The sequence below is a fragment of the Thermoascus crustaceus genome (assembly GCF_041956765.1).
Source record: "Thermoascus crustaceus strain CBS 181.67 unplaced genomic scaffold VTN00scaffold_3, whole genome shotgun sequence".
NCBI classification, from domain to species: Eukaryota; Fungi; Ascomycota; class Eurotiomycetes; order Eurotiales; family Thermoascaceae; genus Thermoascus; species Thermoascus crustaceus.
Genome location: NW_027192529.1, coordinates 422,656 through 445,955, shown reverse-complemented (window position 1 = coordinate 445,955; position 23,300 = coordinate 422,656). Strand labels below are relative to the sequence as shown.

General features: G+C 53.1%; 10 protein-coding genes across 10 annotated transcripts; 8 read left to right on the top strand and 2 right to left on the bottom strand.

Moving 5' to 3' along the window:
- Positions 1-653: 653 nt before the first annotated feature.
- VTN00DRAFT_5350 (uncharacterized protein) lies at positions 654-1,844 on the bottom strand (the record flags this gene model as incomplete). The annotated part of the gene is made up of 1 exon (XM_069431872.1): positions 654-1,844. One exon carries the CDS (start codon positions 1,842-1,844, stop codon positions 654-656), a length of 1,191 nt encoding a protein of 396 aa, XP_069287787.1.
- A 484-nt stretch (positions 1,845-2,328) lies between these two features.
- Positions 2,329-2,939, top strand: VTN00DRAFT_5349 (uncharacterized protein; the record flags this gene model as incomplete). Its single annotated transcript, XM_069431870.1, has 2 exons — positions 2,329-2,638; positions 2,686-2,939. 2 exons carry the CDS (start codon positions 2,329-2,331, stop codon positions 2,937-2,939), a joined length of 564 nt encoding a protein of 187 aa, XP_069287786.1.
- A 73-nt stretch (positions 2,940-3,012) lies between these two features.
- On the top strand, positions 3,013-4,925 carry VTN00DRAFT_5348 (uncharacterized protein; the record flags this gene model as incomplete). Its single annotated transcript, XM_069431869.1, has 6 exons — positions 3,013-3,056; positions 3,256-3,296; positions 3,393-3,490; positions 3,550-4,198; positions 4,266-4,831; positions 4,902-4,925. The coding sequence occupies 6 exons, from the start codon at positions 3,013-3,015 to the stop codon at positions 4,923-4,925; spliced, it is 1,422 nt and encodes a 473-aa protein (XP_069287785.1).
- Positions 4,926-4,946: 21 nt separating this feature from the next.
- On the top strand, positions 4,947-5,440 carry VTN00DRAFT_5347 (uncharacterized protein; the record flags this gene model as incomplete). The annotated part of the gene is made up of 2 exons (XM_069431868.1): positions 4,947-5,107; positions 5,188-5,440. 2 exons carry the CDS (start codon positions 4,947-4,949, stop codon positions 5,438-5,440), a joined length of 414 nt encoding a protein of 137 aa, XP_069287784.1.
- A 906-nt stretch (positions 5,441-6,346) lies between these two features.
- VTN00DRAFT_5346 (uncharacterized protein) lies at positions 6,347-9,158 on the top strand (the record flags this gene model as incomplete). Its single annotated transcript, XM_069431867.1, has 6 exons — positions 6,347-6,390; positions 6,475-6,542; positions 6,628-7,301; positions 7,703-7,803; positions 7,856-8,555; positions 8,616-9,158. The coding sequence occupies 6 exons, from the start codon at positions 6,347-6,349 to the stop codon at positions 9,156-9,158; spliced, it is 2,130 nt and encodes a 709-aa protein (XP_069287783.1).
- A 496-nt stretch (positions 9,159-9,654) lies between these two features.
- Positions 9,655-14,132, top strand: VTN00DRAFT_5345 (uncharacterized protein; the record flags this gene model as incomplete). The annotated part of the gene is made up of 2 exons (XM_069431866.1): positions 9,655-13,449; positions 13,512-14,132. The coding sequence occupies 2 exons, from the start codon at positions 9,655-9,657 to the stop codon at positions 14,130-14,132; spliced, it is 4,416 nt and encodes a 1,471-aa protein (XP_069287782.1).
- Positions 14,133-14,467: 335 nt separating this feature from the next.
- On the top strand, positions 14,468-14,952 carry VTN00DRAFT_5344 (uncharacterized protein; the record flags this gene model as incomplete). The annotated part of the gene is made up of 2 exons (XM_069431865.1): positions 14,468-14,703; positions 14,781-14,952. The coding sequence occupies 2 exons, from the start codon at positions 14,468-14,470 to the stop codon at positions 14,950-14,952; spliced, it is 408 nt and encodes a 135-aa protein (XP_069287781.1).
- Positions 14,953-15,541: 589 nt separating this feature from the next.
- On the top strand, positions 15,542-17,311 carry VTN00DRAFT_5343 (uncharacterized protein; the record flags this gene model as incomplete). Its single annotated transcript, XM_069431864.1, has 4 exons — positions 15,542-15,684; positions 15,747-15,987; positions 16,060-17,025; positions 17,084-17,311. The coding sequence occupies 4 exons, from the start codon at positions 15,542-15,544 to the stop codon at positions 17,309-17,311; spliced, it is 1,578 nt and encodes a 525-aa protein (XP_069287780.1).
- A 2,949-nt stretch (positions 17,312-20,260) lies between these two features.
- VTN00DRAFT_5342 (uncharacterized protein) lies at positions 20,261-21,940 on the bottom strand (the record flags this gene model as incomplete). Its single annotated transcript, XM_069431863.1, has 8 exons — positions 20,261-20,512; positions 20,576-20,630; positions 20,697-20,898; positions 21,020-21,158; positions 21,220-21,337; positions 21,450-21,580; positions 21,644-21,732; positions 21,799-21,940. 8 exons carry the CDS (start codon positions 21,938-21,940, stop codon positions 20,261-20,263), a joined length of 1,128 nt encoding a protein of 375 aa, XP_069287779.1.
- A 337-nt stretch (positions 21,941-22,277) lies between these two features.
- VTN00DRAFT_5341 (uncharacterized protein) lies at positions 22,278-23,155 on the top strand (the record flags this gene model as incomplete). The annotated part of the gene is made up of 3 exons (XM_069431862.1): positions 22,278-22,484; positions 22,538-22,657; positions 22,793-23,155. 3 exons carry the CDS (start codon positions 22,278-22,280, stop codon positions 23,153-23,155), a joined length of 690 nt encoding a protein of 229 aa, XP_069287778.1.
- Positions 23,156-23,300: the final 145 nt, after the last annotated feature.

Here is a 23,300-nt window from a genome sequence, read left to right as displayed (position 1 = left end):
GATGTGAGCGAGGCTCAGGTAGGGAGGTATTATTACCCTTGGTAGCAGAAGGGAAGGCATCCATCCCATCATGTCGAACTTCCAATGGATGGCTTTTTTTTCTCAAAATTCCTGCGGCGCTCCATTGGTGCATCTGATGTGGTTAGATGACATGTGATGTATGATAATGATGTGATGTGACCTGGTTTGATTGATCTGATCGGGTTGGATGTTGGATTCGGGCTGGTTTGGTTGGCCCTTCTTGACTGACTTGCTGAGTTGTTATCTTGTGTCTTATCTAAGTACCTAGGTAGGTAGTTAGGTACGTGGTATCTTAGCTGTATCTATCCGTCCGACTGGTCGCATGGGATGGTCAGATTGGGTGTTGGCTTAGGTAGAGAGGTAGGTTGTTTAGCTTGGTTTAGTTTGTAATATGTTTTAGGTGGATTATATGTCGGATATATATATGGCATAGATGTTTTAGTATCGTACATGTACATGCAGTATGTATGTACAAGTGGACATGCGTTAGGTTAGGTAGGTACGGTAAATATAAATTAATGCACATGGTACAGGAAAGGAAAGATATCATATCATGACATCAATGATTCCAAAGATATCCAGAGCCAAAACACAAAGGAAGAAAAAAAATCAGTCATGCTTCTTCATCACGATCACGCCTGCATATGCTTCAAAATCATCCTCAACCTCCTCACCGCAGGCCCATCCCCATCCGGATGACCCTGACCTTCAACCTGACCCTGTTGCTCGTTCTCCTTTTCATCGATCTCCTTCTTCGCCGCTTCCAGTGTCGGACGCAGGAATCCCCACACCTCGTCGTGGTACCGGTCCTCGACGGCCATCCAGTCCTCCGCCCCAGGGAGATGCGACAGGACCGTGTCCCGTAGGGTCGTCGTGTCCATGGTGCCGGTCCCGGCCCCATGCGCGATCCCGACGGGGGAGATGGAGTCCTGGGCCAGGAAGGTGTCGATGTCGGGGATGAGGCTGCGGCATGTGAGGCGGTGGGTTTGTTGTGTTGTTTCTGCTTCTTCGTTTGAGGGGTGGCGGCGGAAGGAGTCGATGATTTCGATCTCAGCAGGGGTCAGTTGGGGGATGGGGTCTAGGTCTAGATCCTCGTCGGTTGATGAAGGGAGGAGATCAGGCTGGAAGGATGGGTCGGAGAGGAGGGAGACGACGGCTGCGCCATCGGTGGGTTGTAGGGATGGTTCCGTTATCTGTGGGATTGATGAGGATTGAGTGGTGGTTGTGGCATGATGTGCTCCCTCCCAGGCGGTGTGGAAGTTGGACAGGTTGTCGCCTGCTTGGAGGCCTGGGTCCCAGTCCGGGAATTGAGTCTCCCTTTGCTTTCCTTTCCCCTTCACATCTTGCAAGTCAAAACGAGTTGTGTCGAGATAATCGACATGTCCGCGCTCAAAGTCCTCCGGCGCCAGCTGATCCAGCTCAAATCCACCCTGCGCAGTCGCACCTGACCGGAACGATTCAGGGCGAGTCGAGAGCTCTGCTCCCTCCCCTGCAGACGAAGATGCTGAGCTACCAGCACTGGCGCCGTGTGAATGGAACGTATCCGCCGCTGCTGATGATGATCCAGCCGAGCCACGCGAGGCAAACGGCCCGGCTTTGTTGCCGTTGGCCAGGGACTGGGAAAGGTCTGCAGCGAGACCATGTCCTCCTGGTCCGGAGGTGGCGTTCCGGAGAAGACTAGAGGCGGAGTCTTGGATCCTGCTTGCCATGGAGGAGCTGGGTTTGTCTCCGCGATGCTGCTGCTGTGTGGGTGGCTGGCCGGGAGTATGGGGTGTATCCGAGGAAGAGTCTTGCTGCGCTTCCTTTTCTTTCCTTCGAGACATGGCGATGGAGAATGGGGAGATCAAGCAAAAGATGCAAGAAATAGCTCAGATGAGTGGAATGAGAGTTAAGCCAAGAGAGCTGTATCTACCAGCTCTCTAAGCAAGGGTATCAAGGCACTTTCAAGTGCTCCGAGCCACTCGGTCCAAGGGATCTATAAAAACGGAAGCATGTGAATCCAACAGAGAACCGAAGCGGTAAACAAGGTTAATATGATACAGAGAACGAAGGAAAAGACCCAGAAGAACAGAAGAAAAGAAGGTGTCTCGAAAGAAGGAGAACAGGCCGGATTGGGACACAGTATGGGTACGCTTCTGGAGTGTCCCGAGGACCACGGTGTCTAGTCCCGATGTCAAAGTAGATTTAAACGCGGTCCGACGTCACGCTGGTCGCCCGTCATAGGGCAGAACGGGAGGACAAGCGCAGCAAGCAGCTGGACTGTTCACGTCGCTCCAATCGTGGGGGGAGAGGAGAAGAAGACGAGGTATGACTGCTCCCCGCTGCGTGCGGCGGCCCACCGCGTGCGGACAGGCGGCGCTCTCCCAGCCCGGGGCGGCTCTGCCTGGCTCTAACTCCGGGCGACGAACTCCCCACCACCATCCACGAACCCGCCTCACTCAGTCCAAACCACACCGATCCAAGACTGGATCTCACGACATCCGTGCTGCTGCATCAACGCCTCCAGTCTTCATCCTTGTCCCAGTCCTCCTCATCTCTGCAGACGGCTCTGTCGGTCCCTGCTCCTCCTCATCGCCCTCGGTAACAGGCTGTCAATCATTTGTCTCTCCAGCCTGCAGTGACTGAGTTGGCCCGTCGTTGTGATCGCCTGGTCTGACGTCGCAGTGTCTTTCTCCATCTCGCTCCTGCTCCAACCCTCCCCTCTCCCTCCTCTGTCCTCTCTGAAGCGCCTGAGATTAGATCACGCACCCCTTTCATTGCTGTCTGGTCGCCCAGTTCTCCGCCACCCTCTGCTGCGCGTCACCTTTTTCCTCTTCCGTCCTGATCGCTCCCGCCCGCCGTTGAGGGGCACCCGATCGATATCGACCTCCTCCCACATTTCCCCGCTGACACGATTCCTCTCCGAACATCGCTCCTGAAGGTGTGATCCTTTGTGTGCAGTTTTTTGGCTTGAGTTCTCCTACTGCCCAACACAAGGGTGGTACTTGAAAGATGGTAGACGGAGATCCAGGTTCGCCCACCTGGAAATTCACACAGTAAGTTGTCGCCTGGTTTCATGTCTGAGACACCTGGACCTCGGCGGGGGAAACGTTCTATCGAACTTCACGTCCCTTGAAAACATGTCTCGGCATGCATCGATCAGCCCGTACCCCACTTCACGTCATCTTCTCTTCTTCTGTCCCTCGTTACTACTGTTGTGGCTTTTGGGGATGTGTTCCTAACCCGCCATCACAGATGCTTCGGCGATAAGGGAGATGTCGAAGATATCACAGAAGGTATGCTTCGTTCCTGGATCCCTTCTTGCTTTTTCCTATCCCACCTACTCAGTATTGTCTTCCCGCATCTGGCTGACACGTGCTGCCGTACCTCAGCGGATATCATCTCAACCGTCGAGTTTGACCACACGGGTAACTACCTGGCCACCGGAGACAAAGGCGGGAGAGTGGTGCTGTTCGAGAGGAACGAGACGGTACGGGCTCCTTTTCTCGCACCTTGCTGCTGGAGTGGACATTTCTGATCCCTCTACAGAAAAAGACTTGCGAGTACAAGTTCCACACCGAGTTCCAGTCGCACGAGCCGGAGTTCGATTACCTAAAATCACTAGAGATTGAAGAGAAGATCAACAAGATAAAGTGGTGCAGGCGACAAAACGCGTCTCATTTCCTCCTGTCGACGAACGACAAGACGATAAAGCTATGGAAGGTCTTCGATAAGTCGTTGAAGGTCGTCGCTGAGAACAACCTGTCCAGCGATCTCACCCCCGCGGGAGCAGTGCCAGGCGGCGGTGCGCCTCGGCCTCCGCATATATCATTCAAGGATGCGTCCGCGCTCAAACTCCCGAGAATGACGCACCACGACACCGTCGTGGCGGCCGTCCCTCGTCGAACATACGCAAATGCCCACGCCTACCACATCAACAGCATATCCGTGAACAGCGATGGAGAGACATTTATCAGCAGCGATGATCTCCGGATCAACCTCTGGAATCTTAATATCCAAGATCAGAGCTTTAATATTGTCGACATAAAGCCTGCCAACATGGAGGAGCTGACTGAGGTGATCACTGCTGCCGAGTTTCACCCCATCAGCTGTAACTGGTTCATGTACGCCAGTTCCAAGGGAACGATCAAGCTTGCGGACATGAGACAGCGCGCTCTGTGTGATGAGCATCAAAAGCGTACGTATCGATTGTGCAAGGGCAAGTCGGAATTGGCTGGCAGCTGACGTTGTTTCGATGAAAACAGTTTTCGAACAGGAGGAAGATGCCTCTTCTCGCTCATTCTTCTCTGAAATCATTTCGTCCATTTCCGACGTGCGCTTTTCGCACGACGGCCGCTACATCCTTTCGCGAGACTATCTGACGGTGAAGATCTGGGATGTGAACATGGAGAGGCAGCCGATCAAGACGATCCCTATCCATGAACATCTTCGACCGCGTCTGTGCGACACGTATGAAAATGATAGTATCTTCGACAAGTTTGAGGTGGTATTCTCCGGTGATGCGGAGAATGTTATGACTGGAAGCTACAACAACAACTTCATGATCTATCCTACAGATCCGAATAAGGAGACGGAGATTGTATTACAGGCAGATAAATCAGCATTCAAGGCAAAGAAGGTTGGAGTGCCCACGCCGATGAACAAGGGGGCCAACGGGAAGAAGGGTGGTTCGAGAGCGGGTAGCCCCGCCGGTCCTGGCGGGCGCATGAGAAAGGAAACAGACGCCGATCAGATTGATTTCAACAAGAAGATTCTGCATATGAGCTGGCATCCATTTGAAGATAGTATCGCAATTGCTGCAACTAACAACGTAAGTACTCCATCGGAGGGGCGCCCATTCCCTTCTCTCTGGATCGGGGCTAACATCACCTCCCCCGCAGCTTTTTGTTTTCTCCGCATTGTAAAGCGGTGGCTATCGGGTCATGATGTTACGGGTCATGTCGGTTGTCGATGGGACGGGCGGGATCGCTGACCTTAGTCATGAATCAAGATGTATGGAAGCAAGGCGCGACCTGAAGGAAAATGGTAGCAGCAACAGCCACAAATTCAAAATTAAAATTGCCAGTTCAGAGTCCTCCGGAGCTTGGTCATGCGTTTCTCTTTTTTATTATTCTATTTATTCATCATCCCACCTTGTCTTGCCTTGCCTTCCCCTTATCGATTCAGGGACCTGGTTGATGATCTCGCTATTTCCATCTGCTCGCCCTTCATATTCTTTTTGCAGGCGTTCACTGGGAGTCAGGTAGAGACGCTTTACTGCTATTTTGCTTTGTCCCGGGCATTTCACAGATGCCTCACCTCCCAGACCTTCTGCCTACAGTTGCATCACATGGTGAATGGCCCTCGAATGTCTCTTTCTTGCAGTGACGTGTCTGTCTGTCTGGTGCAGGCTGGACTGGTCATGGTCATTGGTGGCTAATATAGTGCTAAAATCAGTGTAGATAATACATGCATGTGTGAACGAGTAGGATTTTTCTCTAATCTGTTCAAGGTACAAGCATGACAGAGTTGATGTTGATATGATAAAGTGGTCTATCTTATCTGGGGTCAGTGCATCGATGTTGATGTACATATATATATGGGTCCGCTAGTGTTTGAAACGTATGGTACGGCTATGGCGATGATTTGGGTATCCACAGTCTATTAATTTGTAGAGACTATGAGGGGCAAAAATGTCTGTTTCTGGCATTTTTTGTTCTCTAGTGGTCTAGATGTCATCATGTTTATCAGAGTCGATGACGGAGATAGTAATAATCCAGAAGCAAAGCCCGTGGCCAAGCCATCGGAGCCGAGACACCTCCAGGGCCGCCGAGACAGCCAATCACGCTGTGGCGGATCGCGGCCGGAAAAGCATGGCGCCGACCCACGGCACTATGGCCGTACAGAGCTAGACTCAAGAAGCCCTGAGGAGCCTCCGCCCCAGGGCCAACCCGTGATCGGTCGCGCGCAAACCGTCGTCACTGCTGCTGCTTGCTCCGATATCCTCTTCTTTCCTTAATCCGCCGTTGCAACCCTGTCGTCTTTCTCGGGGGGTATCATCTATTATCTGTTACATGCCTCGTTTGCCTTGACCATCATAGAAGCGCGGCGATGTTTCTTCTGCACACCCTTTAGAAATCCAAGACCGCAAGCGAGAGAGTGAAAGGCGTTGATAGTTCTTCTAGCCCGTGTCTTGACCACCGTTCGTTTTTTTCCCCAACCGTCCCTAGAGACGACGCCTCGACGATAATATCCTTGCCGCGAGGATTTTGTTCATGTGCGGATAATGAACTCTTCTGGTAATGATAGTTGGCACTCTTCTGCGGGCCCGCCGTCGCACCCCGGAATGGAGCAACTAAATCAACAGCCGCGACCCCTGGGCTCTTTTGGGTATGTTTGTCATCCTTATTGCAGGGTTCAGCTTCGAGTGAATGTCCTGAGTGTGGACTGACATGACGTCCTTTTTCTCAATAGGCAAAACCCTCCCCCCCAGCAAGGTCCGTCTTCACAGCCTGCGGGGCCCGTTCTGCCACCCCCAGCTGGTGAGAAATCCTCTGTCGCCCCCCGGCGATTTCAGAAAGAATACTTTATCTCGACAGCTTGGACTGACTGGTTTTATTCGTCCAGGTCCGTATCATCCCGTAAGCCAGCCTGCTGGTCACTCTCTGCCGGGTCTGGCAGAATTATCGCAAGGTCCTGGTGGTCCGCACCAACCACCTCCATACGGACAACACCCTCAAGCCCCATCTCATAGCGCCGGACACTCCCTTCCGGGGATAGGACAGGCGATGCAGCATCCTTCTCCGCAGTCGCTTAATAGAGAGCGTGAGAGAGACTCGCGGGAACGCGAGATGATCGAGAGACAGCGACAGGAAGAGATGGCGCACCGAGAACGCGAACAGCGAGAGCGCGAGCGCGAACAGATGGAGCGTCAACAACAGATAGAACGTCAGCAGCGCGAACAGCAGCATCATCCTGTTCAGAGTCATACCGGCTCGATTCCCATCCACCAGCCCGTGGCGTCGAAGGTCCCGAACTCCATTCACGGACCCAACGGACTGCTCTCCAACCTCGGTGCGAACGCGCCTCCGAACCCTCCACAGAATACCATGCAGTCTTCTGGCGGTCCTGGTGGGATGTATGGGGCTCAGATGCAGCACGGTGAAGGGACACCAAGACCGTACATGCAGCATCCTCAAGGCCCGCCTGGGCAGCCTATGCTCGGAGGGTACAACGGCTCGGCGCCTCAGATACCTGGAGGTGTAGCGGCCCTAGCTCAGGGTCAGCAGCCTATCTTGAATGTAAGTGTGATGACTTTCCTTTCTCATGACGTTCTTGTTGGCTCTCCTTTGTGGGTTTTCACAGTGAGGAGTTGTGGAAGAGAAGGTGGCGCCTCAAGTCGTCACGGAACTGTGAAGAAGGGGTCCTTCTGGTCTCGGCGCCGCTTGGTCTCGTTGGAGACATGAGCTGCGGCTTTTGATGAGGCTGCTGCCGGACGAAATGGGATCGTCTTGCCTTTTGTGGGCATTGACATCCTATGTGTCATTTGTCTGGGACTGCACCTCGCGTGACACCCCATGTTTAGTGCCTCAGTGAAGCTCTGAGGACGTGAAGCGCCGCTATCCTACTGCTCTGCTCTCATTCTGCCATGGCAGGTTTTGTTGTTGGCCATCTGATGCTAATAGGTGTGTCTACTCATCAGGATGCCCTTAGCTACCTTGATCAGGTGAAGGTACGCTTTGTGGACCAGCCGGACGTCTACAACAGGTTTCTTGATATTATGAAAGATTTCAAGAGCCAAGCGTAAGTTACAGACATCTACATGATGCAGGAACATGTGTTCTGACTGCAACAGTATTGATACTCCTGGAGTCATTCAACGCGTCTCGACTCTTTTCAATGGACATCCTGCTCTGATCCAGGGTTTCAACACGTTCTTGCCGCCAGGATATCGTATTGAATGCGGAACGGAGGACAATCCTGATGCGATCCGCGTGACGACTCCTTCTGGAACGAATACACTCTCGATGTCTCGGCCGCGCCCGTCGATGGACTCCGCTGGTGACATGGGACCTTCCGGTGGGCTTGCTCCTCCAGGCCGCCCAGAGTACTACGATCAGTCTCGGCCTGGTTGGCAACAGCCCCAGCACCAACAGCAGCAAGGCGGTGTCCCTGGCTCGTACTCCCCCGGTACTCGTATGATGGGCCCAGGCATGTACGGCCAGCACGGTGGCCAGAACCAGCCCCAGGAACCTCATTATGAGTATCAGAACCAGCAGGAGCAGCAGGCTTCTGCTAACGCTGCTGCCATGGCTCACCAACAGGAGCAACGTGGTGTTTCGCAGCTGCAAAGTGCCGTCTCTGCTGCTTCAGGCGCTGGACGGCCAGGAATGATGCAAGCGTCCCCTGGTGCTGGTCAGGGTCCTGGTATGGCCCAGCCGATCAATAGCTTGGCTGGTCTGGGATCCGGCGTGCTTCAAGGCTCTCAGGCCGATCTCAACAAGCGCGGACCTGTTGAGTTCAACCATGCGATCAGCTATGTCAACAAGATCAAGGTTCGTAAGGGATAAATCATTTTGAGCAGACGTAGTCCTGATGTGCTAACGTCTTCGCAGAACCGCTTCGCAAGCGCACCCGAGATTTACAAGCAATTCCTGGAGATCCTGCAGACTTACCAGCGCGAGTCGAAGCCAATCCAGGACGTCTATGCCCAAGTGACTCAACTGTTCAACACAGCACCAGATCTCTTAGAGGACTTCAAACAGTTTTTGCCGGAGTCTGCCGCCCAGGCCAAGCAGCAAGCGCAGGCTGCGCGTCAGGCAGCGGAAGAGGCACCTGTAAGCAACGTGCGCGGTGAGCCAGGGTATCCTTCTGCTGGATCTCTTCAGTCGCAGACACCGAACCGCGACGTCAAGATGCCTCCTCTCGGTCAGTTCAACGTCAAGGACTCAGCAAAGGAGAACAAGAAGCGACGAGGAGGACCTGGTGCTCCAGGCACACTGGGATCTACTGTTCCGGGACCCTCCACGTCCGTCGACGCAGCAAGGATGGCGGATGCTCAGGGCAATAGGGCTCCTGGCATTCAGGTTGGCAACGTGAATAAGGTGAGTTCGTTTTCCCTTCATTCTACAGTGCGTTTAACCGGGGCTGGATCTTGATATCAATCGCGGGGTCCCTCTGTGGATGGCTTTGTTCCATTGTGTTGCTCGGTGGCCTCCCGTATCTACCCCCTCACCACCTCACCAATATCCCTCCCGCAATCCCTCAATCCCAAATATCTCACTTTCTCTCTACGCGTCTTTCTCTTCCCATACTCGTCTCTCTCAACCGTGCTCGATTCGTTCGTATCCTGCCTGTCAAGGCCCAGATCCTCGTCTGGACCACGTCTATGTTTTGAACCATTTCTACCCATTCCTTGACCTCGTCTACCCTCTTCCCATACTCTCCTCTTTCAGAAGAGCTTGATACGTTCGTACCTTGCCTGTCAAGGCTCAGAACGTCGTCTTGAGCTCTTCTATCCCCTTCTGAACCTCTACTACCCACTCCTCGATCCCACTTTCCCCTTTTGCGCGTCTTCCGTCCTCTTCTCGACCTCTTCTACCCACTTCCTACGTGTAACACAATCTCTGTTGCCTCCACCGAACATCGTTCGCTATGGCTCTAAGGAGGTCTACCTCTCGCAAGGAGGTGAAGCCAAAGGAGCTGGCTCCTAGGGTGTCGACAAACACGAGAGTTTCCAAGAGGGTTTCCAAGACGGCACCTGTCACCACGAACAAGACCACTGCTACGAAAAAGAACACTGCCACAAAGACCACTTCTGCGAAGAAGTCTGCTGGATCGAGGAACACATCTGTTCCAAAAAGCGGATCCGTTGCATCTTCTACCGACATTACTCCTGCAATGAGTGCGAGAGCTGCGTCGACCATCACTACTCCTGCTTCCAGAGCGCGAGCTAGTTCGAGAGCTACTGCTGCAGCCACGAGACGAGACACTTCGAACATTTCAGCTGCTCCTGCAACTGAACCTGCTGCCTCGTCTTCGACTCCTACCACCGCTACTGCTCCCAGAACGAGAGCCACGTCTAAAGCTACTGCTACGTTTACGAGCAGGGCTACTTCGAACACTCCAGCTGTTAATGGAGCTCCTGCAACTGAATCCACTTCTTCGTCCACCACGACCTTTCGCAGAACCAGAGCTGCTCGGAAAGCTTCGGCCGCAGCCGCGAGCAGAGCCACGTCGGACACTTCAGCTCCCTCTCAAGACGTTCCTCCAACGGACTATGCTACATCCGCCACCTCTTCAACCACAAGAAGTTTGTCCAGAGCGAGAACCAGTCGGAAATCTGCTGCAGCCACGAGCGAACTCATCTCGAACACCACTGCTCTCTCTGAAGATGCTCCTGCAACGGACACTACTACTTCCGCTACTTCTTCCGCCAGAACGTCTCGCAGAGCCAGATCGACCGCGAAAACCACAGCTGCCCCTACGCTTCCACCTTCTGCCTCTGAAGTCATCACTACACCCGAACCCACGTTTCCTACTCGAACTTCACGCAGAACCGGAACAGCCGCCAAAGTCAAGGATGCCTCGAAACCTAAGGGTATTGTCAGGGCTAAGGCCGCGGCAAAGGGGAAGGCGGAGGCTGCCTCAGAAGCGATAGCGACTGAGGCAGCCGGAGCAGCTGTCTCTGCTCAGGGCTCCGAAGGCGAGGGCCCCAAGGGGGGAATAAAGTCAATTTTGAAGACTGGCAGCAGAACAATCCGCAAGACTGTCAGATTCGACCTCCCCGAGTCCTCGCCTTCTCCGGAACCGCAGGAAGAGGGCAAAGCGCCAAAGAGACCGGCGGGGGGCACTGATGATTCGACAGAGACGGATCGGCCGCCAAGGACGCGTCAACGAGCTTCCAAGGCGGTTTCTGATCCCGCCGAAGAGTCGGTCACGGCTGCCCCCGGGTCTCCCAAGACAGCTGAGAAGAGGACGGGAACCACAAAGATGGTTCCCGCTTTGCCAATATCTCTTCTCGACTCCATAGTCTACGAGGAGTCTTCGCTGAGGGAGACCGCCGGGAGCCCTGAGGCAGGTGGTCAAGCGACCGGTCTGGCAATGGGCCTAGCAGGTGGCCCAACAAGTGGTCTGTGGCAGATGCCCTCCGAAAGGCGGCGCTCCGAGAGGCCGCCTTTGGGGCGTTTCTGGCCCGAAGTCTTTGTCGACAGCCGTTCAAACGGCTATGTGGATGACAGCCCCCGGGGCCCCCTTAGAAAACCTCCCCCCGTTGACCCTTTCCCCATAAAGAGACCAGCCCCAGAGGATTTCAATGAAGATTTTGGTGCTAACTTGCAACGCCTAAAGAGGGCCAAGGTTCATCACACGAAGCCAACGCAACAAGAAGCGCCAGCCGTGTCGCCCACGCTCGTCCCCGCGCTCCCAGAACCCATCCCGCCGACGTTTTCGCTTACGCCTAACCATGACGAGGTTGCGTTCTTCGACCGCGTGAAGAAATTCATCGGCAACAAGCAGACGTTCAACGAGTTCCTCAAGTTGTGCAACCTTTACTCCACCGATCTGATCGACAGAAACGTCCTTATCAAGAGAGCGGAGGGATTCATCGGCTCCAACCAGGAGATCATGAACTGGTTCAAGCGGTTTATGCACATTGAGGACCCCGAAGACAAGGTCATCGACCTGAAGCCCAAGCAGGAATCTGGTGTTGTTAACCTGTCCCACTGCCGTTCTCTCGGTCCTAGCTACCGTCTTCTTCCAAAGCGGGAGCGCCAGAAGCCTTGCAGTGGTCGTGATCAGCTTTGCTACAGTGTGCTGAACGACGAATGGGCGTCTCATCCAACCTGGGCGTCCGAAGACTCCGGCTTCGTTGCCCACCGCAAGAACCAGTACGAGGATGCGCTGCACCGTATCGAGGAGGATAGACATGATTACGACCATCACATTGAGGCCTGCATGCGCACCATCCAGCTTATCGAACCCATCGTCCAACAGTTCCTGGTGATGTCTGAAGCAGAGAGGGCTGCTTTCAAGCTCCCACCTGGTCTTGGCGGCCAGAGCGAGTCCGTCTACCAGCGTACGATCAAGAAGATCTACGATCGTCAGCGTGGCGAGAAGATCATCCGCGACATGTTCGAGAGACCCTGCCACGTCCTGCCTATCGTCCTGTTCCGCCTTAAGCAGAAGTGTGAGGAGTGGAAGGCCAGCCAGCGCGAGTGGGACAAGGTCTGGCGCGAGCAGATGCAGAAGGCCTACTGGCGCAGTCTCGACCACCAGGCGATTGCGAGCAAGGGAACCGACAAGAAGCTGTTCGTTGCCAAGCACATCCAGAACGAGATCCAGGCGAAGTTTGAGGAGAGTAGGAACCTCCGCAAGAGCGGATACCAGGTCCCCAAGCACCAGTTCGAGTTCTCCTTCACCGATCCAGCTGTTATCATCGACGCCACCCACCTGTTGCTTACCTTTATCGATCGGAACTCGGCTGGCTTTGGTGCTGACCCTCAGAAAGTCATGACGTTTATCAAGGACTTCGTTCCTATTTTCTTCGGCATGGACCGTGAAACCTTCCACATCTACATGAACGAGGTCTCCAATGGTGCTTCGCCTACCGAAGAGGCTGACGATGAGAGCATTGCTCCCGAAGAAACTTCAACCACCCGCAGCCGCCGTGGTGTCAACGGCAAGAAGCTGGATCTGCTTCGTGATGTGCTTGAGCGTCGCAGCGAGAAGGCACACCGGGAAGACAAGGAGGGCAGCGCCTCTATGAGCCGCGACGGAACCCCCGATGCTGTCCTTGTCCCTTCGACCCCGATCCCAGATCCGACCGAACCATTCGATGTGGCCGAACTCAAGTGGATGGAGCATCCCGGCCAGGGCAACTTCAACATGCAGCGCGAGTACACGCTTAACGAGTCGTACGAGAAGAAGGTCCACCATCTCTACGCTAACCTTAACATCTACTGCTTCTTCCGGACTTTCGAGATCTTGTACAGCCGCTTGCTGCGCATCAAGCTGCACGAGGCCCAGGCCCATGAGGATGTCCGTCGCGCTCTCCTTCCAAAGCCTGCTCATGACCTGGGCATGATCGACAAGCTGCCGACCGACTTCTTCTACGACTGCGATCCCAAGGCCAACCTGTACCAGCAGATCGTGCGTATGTGCGAGGAGGTAATCAAGGGCGACATGGAGAACTCGCACCTCGAGGAGACGCTGCGCCGGTTCTACCTGAAGAGCGGATACCAGCTCTACAACTTGGAGAAGATGTTCACGGGTATCGCGCGATTCGCAGGCGGCATCTTCAACAGCGATCCCAAGGACAAGAGCTCCGACATCATGAACCTCTTCTTCAAGGAGCGCGACAAGGAGGAGACGACGCACAACCAGGAGATCCAGTACCGCAAGCAGGTTGAGAGGCTTGTCAAGGACGGCGATATCTACCGCATCACCTACGTAAGTGCTCTGTTTTGTGAGGTTGTCGTCAGTGTCGTAATCTGGCTAACTGATTTTTTCAGAACCCGTCCACCCAGCAGGCTACCGTCCAGCTCATGACGCCGGAGGACAGCACCCTCGAGAACGAAGAGCTGAGCCAGGAGGCGCGCTGGTCCTACTACGTGTCCGCGTACACCATGCGCGACCCTACCGAAGGTGTTCCCTTCTCCCAGATGCGCATGCCGTTCCTGAAACGCAACCTGCCGCCCAAGATGGAGCAGGACGAGGAGTACAACCGCTACTACCGCCCGCTGGTGAGCCACGACGGCCTTGTGATCCGCATCTGCGCCAACAGCTACCATATCCTGTACGAACCGGGCAGCTTCGACTGGTGGTGGCGTCCCGCAGCCCCGACCGAGCACGAGACGGCCGAAGAGAAGGCGCGGGAGGAGGCTGCCGTGAAGGAGCGCAGACGCGACCGTTTCATGGAGAAGTTTGTCAACAACCCCAGCTGGGCGCACGGGCTGAGCAAGGACGAAGTGGACGAGTCGAACCAGCGGTTCCGCTCGTGGATCAAGGGGTCTGAGCCGGAGAGCAGCCAGAGCAGCCACGGAGCGGAGGGCACGTCTCCGGAGAAGCAGGCTGAGAAGGAGGACGCGGAGATGCCAGACGCCGAGCCAGCTGCTGCGGAGGCCAAGGAGTGAGGGGTGTTGCGAGTGACTAGAACTGCACGGCGTTTACGTGATCGGATGTGGAGACCATTATTGAACATGCAGACCGGTTACCCACTTGGCGGAGCATGATTTGTATTGTGTATCAAACTTTGTTGTTTGTTTCTCGTTACTGTTTTTCTGTTTTTCACTACTGGATACGGGGGCGGACCGTTGGGAGGGAGCGGAGGAACGGGAGAGAGCCTGCTGGGTAGGGCGGCCTCGTCCTCCAAACCCCGGCGGATGGCCTGAAAGTTTGATTTGCTTCTGCGCGTCACAGCCCGCGCGTTCCACTGTGGCGCCCCCTCCCTCCCCCGGGGGGACGGAGGATGCCAGAGCTGGAGAATGTGGGGAATGGGGATGCCCATGGAGAAGCGTGCGGGAAAGACGGTGTGGAGGAGCACTCCGCCCTTCTGAGGGTCTCAGATGAGGCATTATGGACATGGAGCAGGGAGCATGGACGGACCCGATGTATTCTAGGGATGTGTTCTACTTGTCTGATAGCCTGTTTTGATCACGCGGAATTGCACGAGGATTGTACTCTAGCAGCGGTCCACGGCGACTTGTAAGCACTCGGGATCTGGACTGTAGGGGAGACGGTAGCGTTTCCACGGTGCCTCGATGGCCGCGAGACGGTCACAGCTCGCCTGGGCAGAAGCCGAAGGGGGAGGTCGAGGAACGTAGGATGTTTCCCAACCGGGATGCTGAGTCAGCAGAAAAGCTCCGTGTGCCCGAGCAGACGATAGCCGGCATAGCCGGTGCGGGCTTCGGTGGACCTGGGCATGATGGTCGCCGTGCTGTCGGGTTTCTGTGACTCGTCTTCGGCACACCGGGTGGGCCGGCGCGACGATCGAGAACTGGCCAGTTCATTGTTGTCAGCCAGCTGGACAGCAGATAGATGGCGTACCGTACGAAGACACCAGCGGTAGTACTCCGGAGAGGCAGACACAGAACAGCACAGAAAGAGAGCAGGGATGGTCGGACCGGACGTCTGTCTGTCCTCTGTCCGCAGGCCGAACTTCCGCCGGCCCGGTCAGGTTACGTCAAGATGTGTTGCGCTGCAGCGTCATCGAGCAGAACACGACAGATGGCAAAGGGATAAAAGGCAAAAGGGTCGAAAAGAACAGGAAAAACGAGACGAGCGCCGCAGAGAGGAGATGAGAGCCGAGACAGGCGACGCTGGACGGATCCATCGCCCCACGATGGACAGGACAGGTCCTTTCTCCCGGACCCGGACCAGCGCCCCTCTCTCCACCTTTTTTCCTGCCCGTGGGGATTCCTTTTCTGATCTTTTCTCCTCTCTCTCTCTCTCTGTCTTCTCTTCCCGCCTCTCCTCTCCTCTCTACTCTCTTTTCCCCCATCCTTTCTGTGTGGAGTGTTCTACCACATAGCACTCATCTATCATGGCTGCCTCTGCCCTGCTCCGGAGTCGCGTCAAGCGCTCCTCCCTGCTGAACAAGCTGGCCAAGCCAGAGGATCTCATTGACCTCTTCCCCAATGGCACCTACATCGGCTGGTCTGGCTTCACCGGTGTTGGATACCCCAAGTGAGTCTTCCGTCCTGATATCTTTGATATCGTGACCTTCTAACGACGTCTCCTCCATCCAGGAAGGTTCCCACCGCTCTGGCCGACCATGTCGAGAAGAATGGCCTGCAAGGCAAGCTCAAGTACAACCTCTTCGTCGGTGCCTCCTCCGGCGCGGAGACCGAGAACCGCTGGGCCAGCCTCAACATGATCGAGCGCCGTAGCCCTCACCAGGTCGGCAAGGAGATCGCCAAGGGCATCAACAACGGCAACATCAAGTTCTTCGACAAGCACCTGAGCATGTTCCCGTCGGACCTTGTCTATGTAAGTAGCTTTCTATGCTGGTTTCCTAGACATCTGCCACTGTTCTAGAACGCTCGTGCTAACTGATATTAGGGCTGGTACACCAAGGACAAGCCCGGCAACAAGCTCGACGTAGCCATCATTGAGGCCTCTGAGATCACCGAGGAGGGTGGCATCGTCCCCGGTGCCTCCGTCGGTGCTTCTCCCGAGCTCATCCAGATGGCCGAAAAGGTCATCATCGAGGTCAACACCGCCGGCCCTTCGCTCTACGGTATGCACGACATTGTCATGGGTGACCACCCGCCCAACCGCAAGCCCTACCTGGTCATGCGCCCCGAGGACCGCATCGGTCTGCCGTACATCCCGGTCGACCCGGAAAAGGTCGTCGCCGTCGTCGAGGCCGACTACATGGACAAGACCGCCCCCAACGCTCCCGAGGACGACAACTCCCGTGGCATCGCCCGCAACCTGATCGAGTTCCTGCAGCACGAGGTCAAATGGGGCCGTCTCCCCCCCAACCTCCTGCCCCTCCAGTCCGGTATTGGCAACGTCGCCAACGCCATCATCGGTGGTCTGGCCTCCGGCGGTGCCAACTTCAAGGGCCTGAAGGTCTGGACCGAGGTGCTCCAGGACTCCTTCCTCGACCTCTTCGACAGCGGCAACCTGGACTTCGCGACCGCGACCTCCATCCGCTTCTCCCCCGACGGCTTCAAGCGCTTCTACGACAACTACGACCGCTACGCCCCCAAGCTGCTGCTCCGCTCCCAGCAGGTCTCCAACTCGCCTGAGATCATCCGCCGCCTGGGTGTCATCGGTATGAACACCCCCGTCGAGGTCGACATCTACGCCCACGCCAACTCCACCTGCGTCATGGGCTCCCGCATGCTCAACGGTCTCGGTGGCTCCGCCGACTTCCTGCGCAACTCCAAGTACTCCATCATGCACACCCCCTCGACCCGTCCCAGCAAGACCGACCCCACCGGTGTCAGCTGCATCGTTCCCTTCGCCACTCACGTCGACCAGACCGAGCACGACCTTGACGTCATTGTCACTGAGCAGGTAGGCACCTTAACATATACTAGGTATTTTTCTATCGACAGATGCTAACGTAAACCAGGGTCTTGCCGACGTCCGCGGTCTCTCCCCCCGCGAGCGTGCCCGCGTGATCATCAAGAAGTGTGCCCACCCCGACTACCAGCCCATCCTCCAGGACTACTTCGACCGCGCCGAGTTCGAGTGCCTGAAGAAGGGCATGGGTCACGAGCCTCACCTCCTCTTCCAGGCCTTCAAGATGCACCAGAACCTGGCCGAGAAGGGCACCATGAAGATCGACTCTTGGGAGTAAACGTGTCACGAACGAAACAAAACAAACTCCCTCATCATGACATGCTTTACGCGTGTATACAATATATAAACAACCTCTTATCCTGTCTAGATTTTTTTCTGTCTGTCTGCGGCTTATAACTCTGTATAGAAAGGAAATAAAAGGGCGGAAAACTTTACCTGCGACTGGAGAAAAAGGAGAGGGGGATGGATGGAGAAATGTGTACACTACACTAACTTTTTTTTACATAGCCCATTTAACGTTATACATTGACGAGTCTCGAGTTTTTTTTTTGCTAGCGAATTTCATTTTTTATTTTTTTTTATTTTTTATTTTATTTTTTCTGGTTTTGTGGTCCGAATGAATAACGTTTCAAGAAGACAAAAAAAGGAAATGTTTCTGTCGGAGTATCTATCCACTTAGTAGTAGTACTGTGTACTGCAGACCCGAGTACTCCGATCGGAATTTGGTTGATTGGAAGCCGCGGTTTACTTCCTAAAATAGAAAAATACCTAGGCCATGGATGTGGTACTCTTAACACCTGCAAACACCTGCCCGAGCGTTCTCTTTCTAGTAATACGGAGTTACAATGGATGGATAAGGAGCTCAATTAACTATGTACCTAGGAACCAAGTTGCAAGTATTTGTGCTTTTGTGCTGGATGATGGAATAATAGAACAGAGGATTGGCATTGGCAGATAAGACAGGGCTTATTTTTTTTCTTTCAATTTCTTTCTTTTTGCCTTCCTTCAGCTCCTTGCCAAAGTCAAACCAAACAAAACCCTCAATTTCAAGTCGGAGTGGTTAGTACTGTAGCGGGACGGGACTGATAACTGACGACTCAGTTAAGTTCAAAGAAAGGCTACCTAACCTACCTACCTAACCTGACCTGACCTGACCTGATCTACTGTGTCTTGTATTAGACGAACTTACTATTATTATTATTATTATAATAATAATAATAATAATAATAACTTACTAGACTCAGCTAGAGAGTTCCTTCCGGGGATAGCCATGTATGTACATATGTAGAGTACGTACAGTGTGACGGCGCGGCGTGGACTGACTGATAGAACTGAGTCAGATAGGCGGTCAGATAGGCGGCATGGTTCTGCCGCACCAATCCGTCTATTCTATATCTTGGAACTCCCACCATGCCCATAATTCTTCTTTCTTTCCTCATGCTTTGGATCTCGTAGGACTAGCTACCATAGTTAATACATTAATTGCTATGCCTGAGCGCTGTCACATACAGAGTAGCACTGCCTAAGTAGGTAGAGACTGGGCTAGGATAGATAACACCAATCAGGGTTAAGCATGTTCGAAATGGGTCAGATTTTGGAATACCGTGAAGGATAAATGAGCCTATATTGAAGGTTAATTAAGTAGGTAGGTAGGTATGTACCTGGAGATTTTGACTATGGCTATGATTCGACCCGGACAACTCCATGAGACTGACTCGTCATCACTTAGACTGTTGACGGGGATTGGGATGGTATCGGCTGATTATTTACGTAATGTAGTGTGCTGTCAGAGACGTGCTATAGTGGCGTTACTCACTCTATTGACTGGAGATGTTGATTTGATCTGATCTGATCTGATTCTTTCCAGACATATGAAGGGCATCGGGAGGGGGAGCGTTTGGAAGGGAGTTAGTATAGCTAGTTAGGTAGGTGGGTAGGTTAAGTGGGGTGGTCTAGATAGTGCATTTATATTCTTAAATATAATCCTCCCGAGTTATCAACCCTATATCAACCCTCATTGTTATTATTATTATCTCTTGTCAGAGGTTGGAGAGGTTGGGGTTATCCAGGCTCAACTAGTAGTCTAGGGCTTAGGGCTAGGGCTAGGCGCCTTTGCCTCGCCTGGCCTTGTCAGTTATAGCAGCCACGGCACATTCTACTGTACTATAAAACGAGACTGCCACCGCGATAATGATCATGAATGGACGGTTAAGACGGAAGGTGGTGGTTGTCTTATATATAAATATAACCCAAGCTTGCCCTCTGATGCTACCACGCCGCTCCCTTTGTTTTGATGGAAATATGTACAAAAAAAGTGGAATTGACTCAATGCCTATTTCCGGGAGCACATTATCAGCTGAGGGTACATTCTTATTAGAGTCATTCTGGCTTCTGCACGGTGTCCTCATGCTGGGAGTCATTCTCACGACTCACTTAGGACTAAGACACTTAAACAAGTGCACTCGAAACTCTGTTTAACCCCGCAAAGAAAAACTCAACACAAAAACTATAAAAGCCAAAAAAGCAATAAAGTAGCAAAAATATCTTTAAAAGAGAAAAGTAAAAAGAAGAAAAAAATGAAAAACATACAACAGCAGGGATTCGCTGGTGGTCACCCACCCAACTACTAACCTGCCGGCGTGTGGCTTGAGTACGGCTGAGCGGACGGGAAGCCCTATTCTCCACACCCTGTGGTCGTATGTACCAGTTCAATGTTCGAAAATAAATGATAAGATTGAACCAGAGAGCCTCTTTAGGCATCGGTTGCCTTCCTGGCACTTCCAATCAAAACCTTTTCGACTGATCGAGATCCCTGCTTGAAGAGTCTTGGATGTACAGTACTGTGCCATATCTTTTGGCACCCGCTTCCCCCTGTCCAAGCCACTTAGCTTGCCACTTTTGCTATATTTTGATCTGGACCGGCTTTTTCTAGGGCCTGTGACCTATCATAGTGCCCAGGTACCCTCCAGTAGCTTCAAAGTAATGTAGTTATAGAATAGCAATCAGCCAAGACAGTAGGTGGCAGGGGAGTGACAAAAGATATAGCAACCTAGTGTATAAGTATGCAAAAAAATCTATCTGTCAGGTCTCCCCCAGGATTTATCCGGATGTTAACAACAGAAGCAGCGGTTCCACGGTCTGAATCTATGCAGATCAATAGTGCGGCCTGCCAGAGAGAGAAACCTAGGAGCTAGTTCTTACGAGTTCTAATTGACTTTGATAAGTTTCAGAGATACCATCCACAGCCCAACTCCAACCTGTTGGTCGATCGAGAGTGCCGCCCATTTGAGATTCGGCTTGATAGCAAGCGTCGGGTCATCCATCTCCTTGACGAAGGCATTATAGGCTTCCAGGTTGAACCGGGGGCTTTGATTGGGTCTTTGCCGTCGTCGGTGTCTCCAGATAGGTCCGTCAGATGCGTCCAGTCGACGATGTCCACATCTTTGATCAAACTTTCCATCTTGACGACTCGTTGTTGCTTATCTTCCGTCAGTTACCAGGATATGTTACACGGAATGATAACAAAGGAAAACAAACTCACCTCCATGAGTCGCCACAGACGATAATCTTTCACCGTGCTGGCCCACGTAGATGGACTGGAAAGAGAAGAAGTCAATTAGGCATCGACCGTGATTTCAGCAATGGTGGATGGTAGTACTCACTTCGAACACAAAGGGGTGTCACCGCCACGAGCTTCCCATGTCAAGCGCAAATCTTGATTCAGTGAAGCAGAGCCCTCCTCGGTGGATGAACAGTCCACCTTGGAGAAGTTACTTCTTGCGCTGACTCCGGATGCCTGAAAATTCACACCCGCAGCCACACGGGTCTTCTCCTTTGTCTGGCTGAGATTGCGCTGCTCCTCCTCTGTGAGATTCCGCTATGCAGAAAACCGCCCAGAGTGAACCTGGTGACGAACACGGTGCCTAGAAAAAGCCACAAAAAAGTAAGCCAAACAGAATCCACCGTATGAAAAGGTTGACATGACTCAGCCGTGACAGGAACGTATCGTATTTTTCGTAGAACTTATCCCTCATGGCTGTGTTCACTACACCCTCTGCCTCCTTTCGACATTCCTCGGTCAGTTTCAAGCAGTCCGGATCCAGCTCGACCACAACGCGTGGAAACTGTGAGAAAATCAGTGAAAACCGCATATTGTTTAAAATTGGAACGTGTTAAAACACAGACCTTATACGCCACATGCAAGGAATCGACCTTGCGCGACTCTTCTTTCTGGTTAGCATAGGAATGTTCATTCGACCGTGCAGTCGACACAGAAACTGCCGCGCCAAACACATCCGCGCCCCTGCGGCAATCGATTAAGAGGCCAGTATATACACGTTGACAGGGAGTATTTCCGCTCCGTCAAGGCGCAGCAAGATGGAAAAGAAAGAAACAAGAGGAAATGATTTTCTCACGCATTGGCCTCGACCGCCACGGAGCTGAAGCCCTCGTTGGTCATGGTGTTCTGGAAGTTCCTCTGGATTTCCGTCACCGTCACTTCGGCGTCGTCATTGACGAAGAATGGGGGGATGATCGGGAGGTCAGGCTGAACAGCGTGAGCTTCTGGGGACAACCACCTGGGGACACTAATCGACGAAAAAAAAACCACCTTCAACTCTTGCCCTAGCTCAGTGCCAGACTTGCCACCATCCTGAGCACCAGTTTGAGTCGCCTTCGTTTCAGAGCGGATTTCAAAAGCTAGTAGTCAATCACCCGCATCACCCGCATCACCCGCATGAGCAACCTTGTACATGCAAAACCCACTCGGCGATGGGGGAAGGAAAGCATGGGATGTACATCTCTTGGGCGCCTTGATGAGAATCCCTAATTTGGAATCGTATAGATAGCCATGGAGAGCTCGATTGTTGGACAGGATTCTGTCCCATTGCTGCTCTGTGAGTTTCATAGGCTCTGGAAGACTCGAGCTCCTATACGGAAATCATATTCGTATTAGTAACTACTTTCCTGAGAGAGACGGACTGCAATTCAATCAAGAAAGAAAGATAAAACATACCCGGAAGCGGTGACCCAATCGCCCACCAGACCGGCGAGCTGACGGTTCGCCGAGACGGATGGTTAGATTCGATGACTGCAATGGGGGGATAATGACTCTTATGAAAAGACTTGTGCAGTACGCTTCCCCACCATCTCCGGCCGCTTTGGAGGCTTTAAATTTATATCTTGCTTATATCTTGCCTCTTCACTCCCAGAGTCCCAACAACGTGTTGAGGATGGGTACCGGAATGTCATGGGTAATCGAGGAGGCGGACGGGATAAATCTGAGATCTCAGCTTGACATTCTAATGGATCCCAAACACAAAACTCCGGATGACTACGACGCCAGATTCAACGAAGCCCGAGAAGGAGCTACCATGACTCTTGATTTGCTGAAAGATGAGGCCAATACCAAGAAGGAAGAAGTCGAACGGATCAAAGATAACTTAATTGCGGTAAGTTGCATTGCGCCGAGGCCGGTAGACGAAAAAAATGACTCGTCGACTAGTTCAAAAATGAAACCCTCAAGTACCATGAAAAAGTCGACTACCTCAGGAAGCAATACTCCACCGGTCCCGTCACGAACGGCACAGGCCACACGTGTATTGAGTACCTAGACAAGGAACTGGTTTAATTGTCAGCGAAGCTTAAGGATGCTATCGACAAGTCCAGGAAGAGTAAGCAGACGCTCTACCGCGCGAAGATGTTGCTAAGAAGCACGAAGCTGACTGACTGACTGGCCGATACCCTTGTTACTATGAAGGCATCGGCTACTGGGACAGTTATTGCGACCGCATGGTTTGGTCTTATCGGCTGGATCGTCATGGGCATTAAAACCGACGAGGCCATCAAGGCGCGAAATGCATATGACAAGCTGCAGGACCAAATTGCGAAGTACAACTCCGACGAGAAGGAGATTGCCAATTTGATCATGCATGTCAGCAGGCTGATTGAACAGTTTGACGATCTGCTCCCAAAGATGGAGACGGCGATCAAAGCCATGGCGGAACTGGGCAGTCTGTTTACCTCTCAGGCAGATAGTTACGACCGGCCATCAAGGGCCTTGGCACTGGTGTTGCGTCCGATTCATGGAAGAACCGCACAGCTTTCATTACCTATCAGCTGAAGAGGGCAATGGTTAACTTCAAGGAGGTAAGCCACTCTTTCCCTTCTGTGTTGTTATTGTCTTGCATTTCAGTGGGGCCTTAATGAGTCTGTTTGTTGATTCCATCGTCGTGTTACAGCTCCAAGAATCTGCTCTAGAGTTCCGG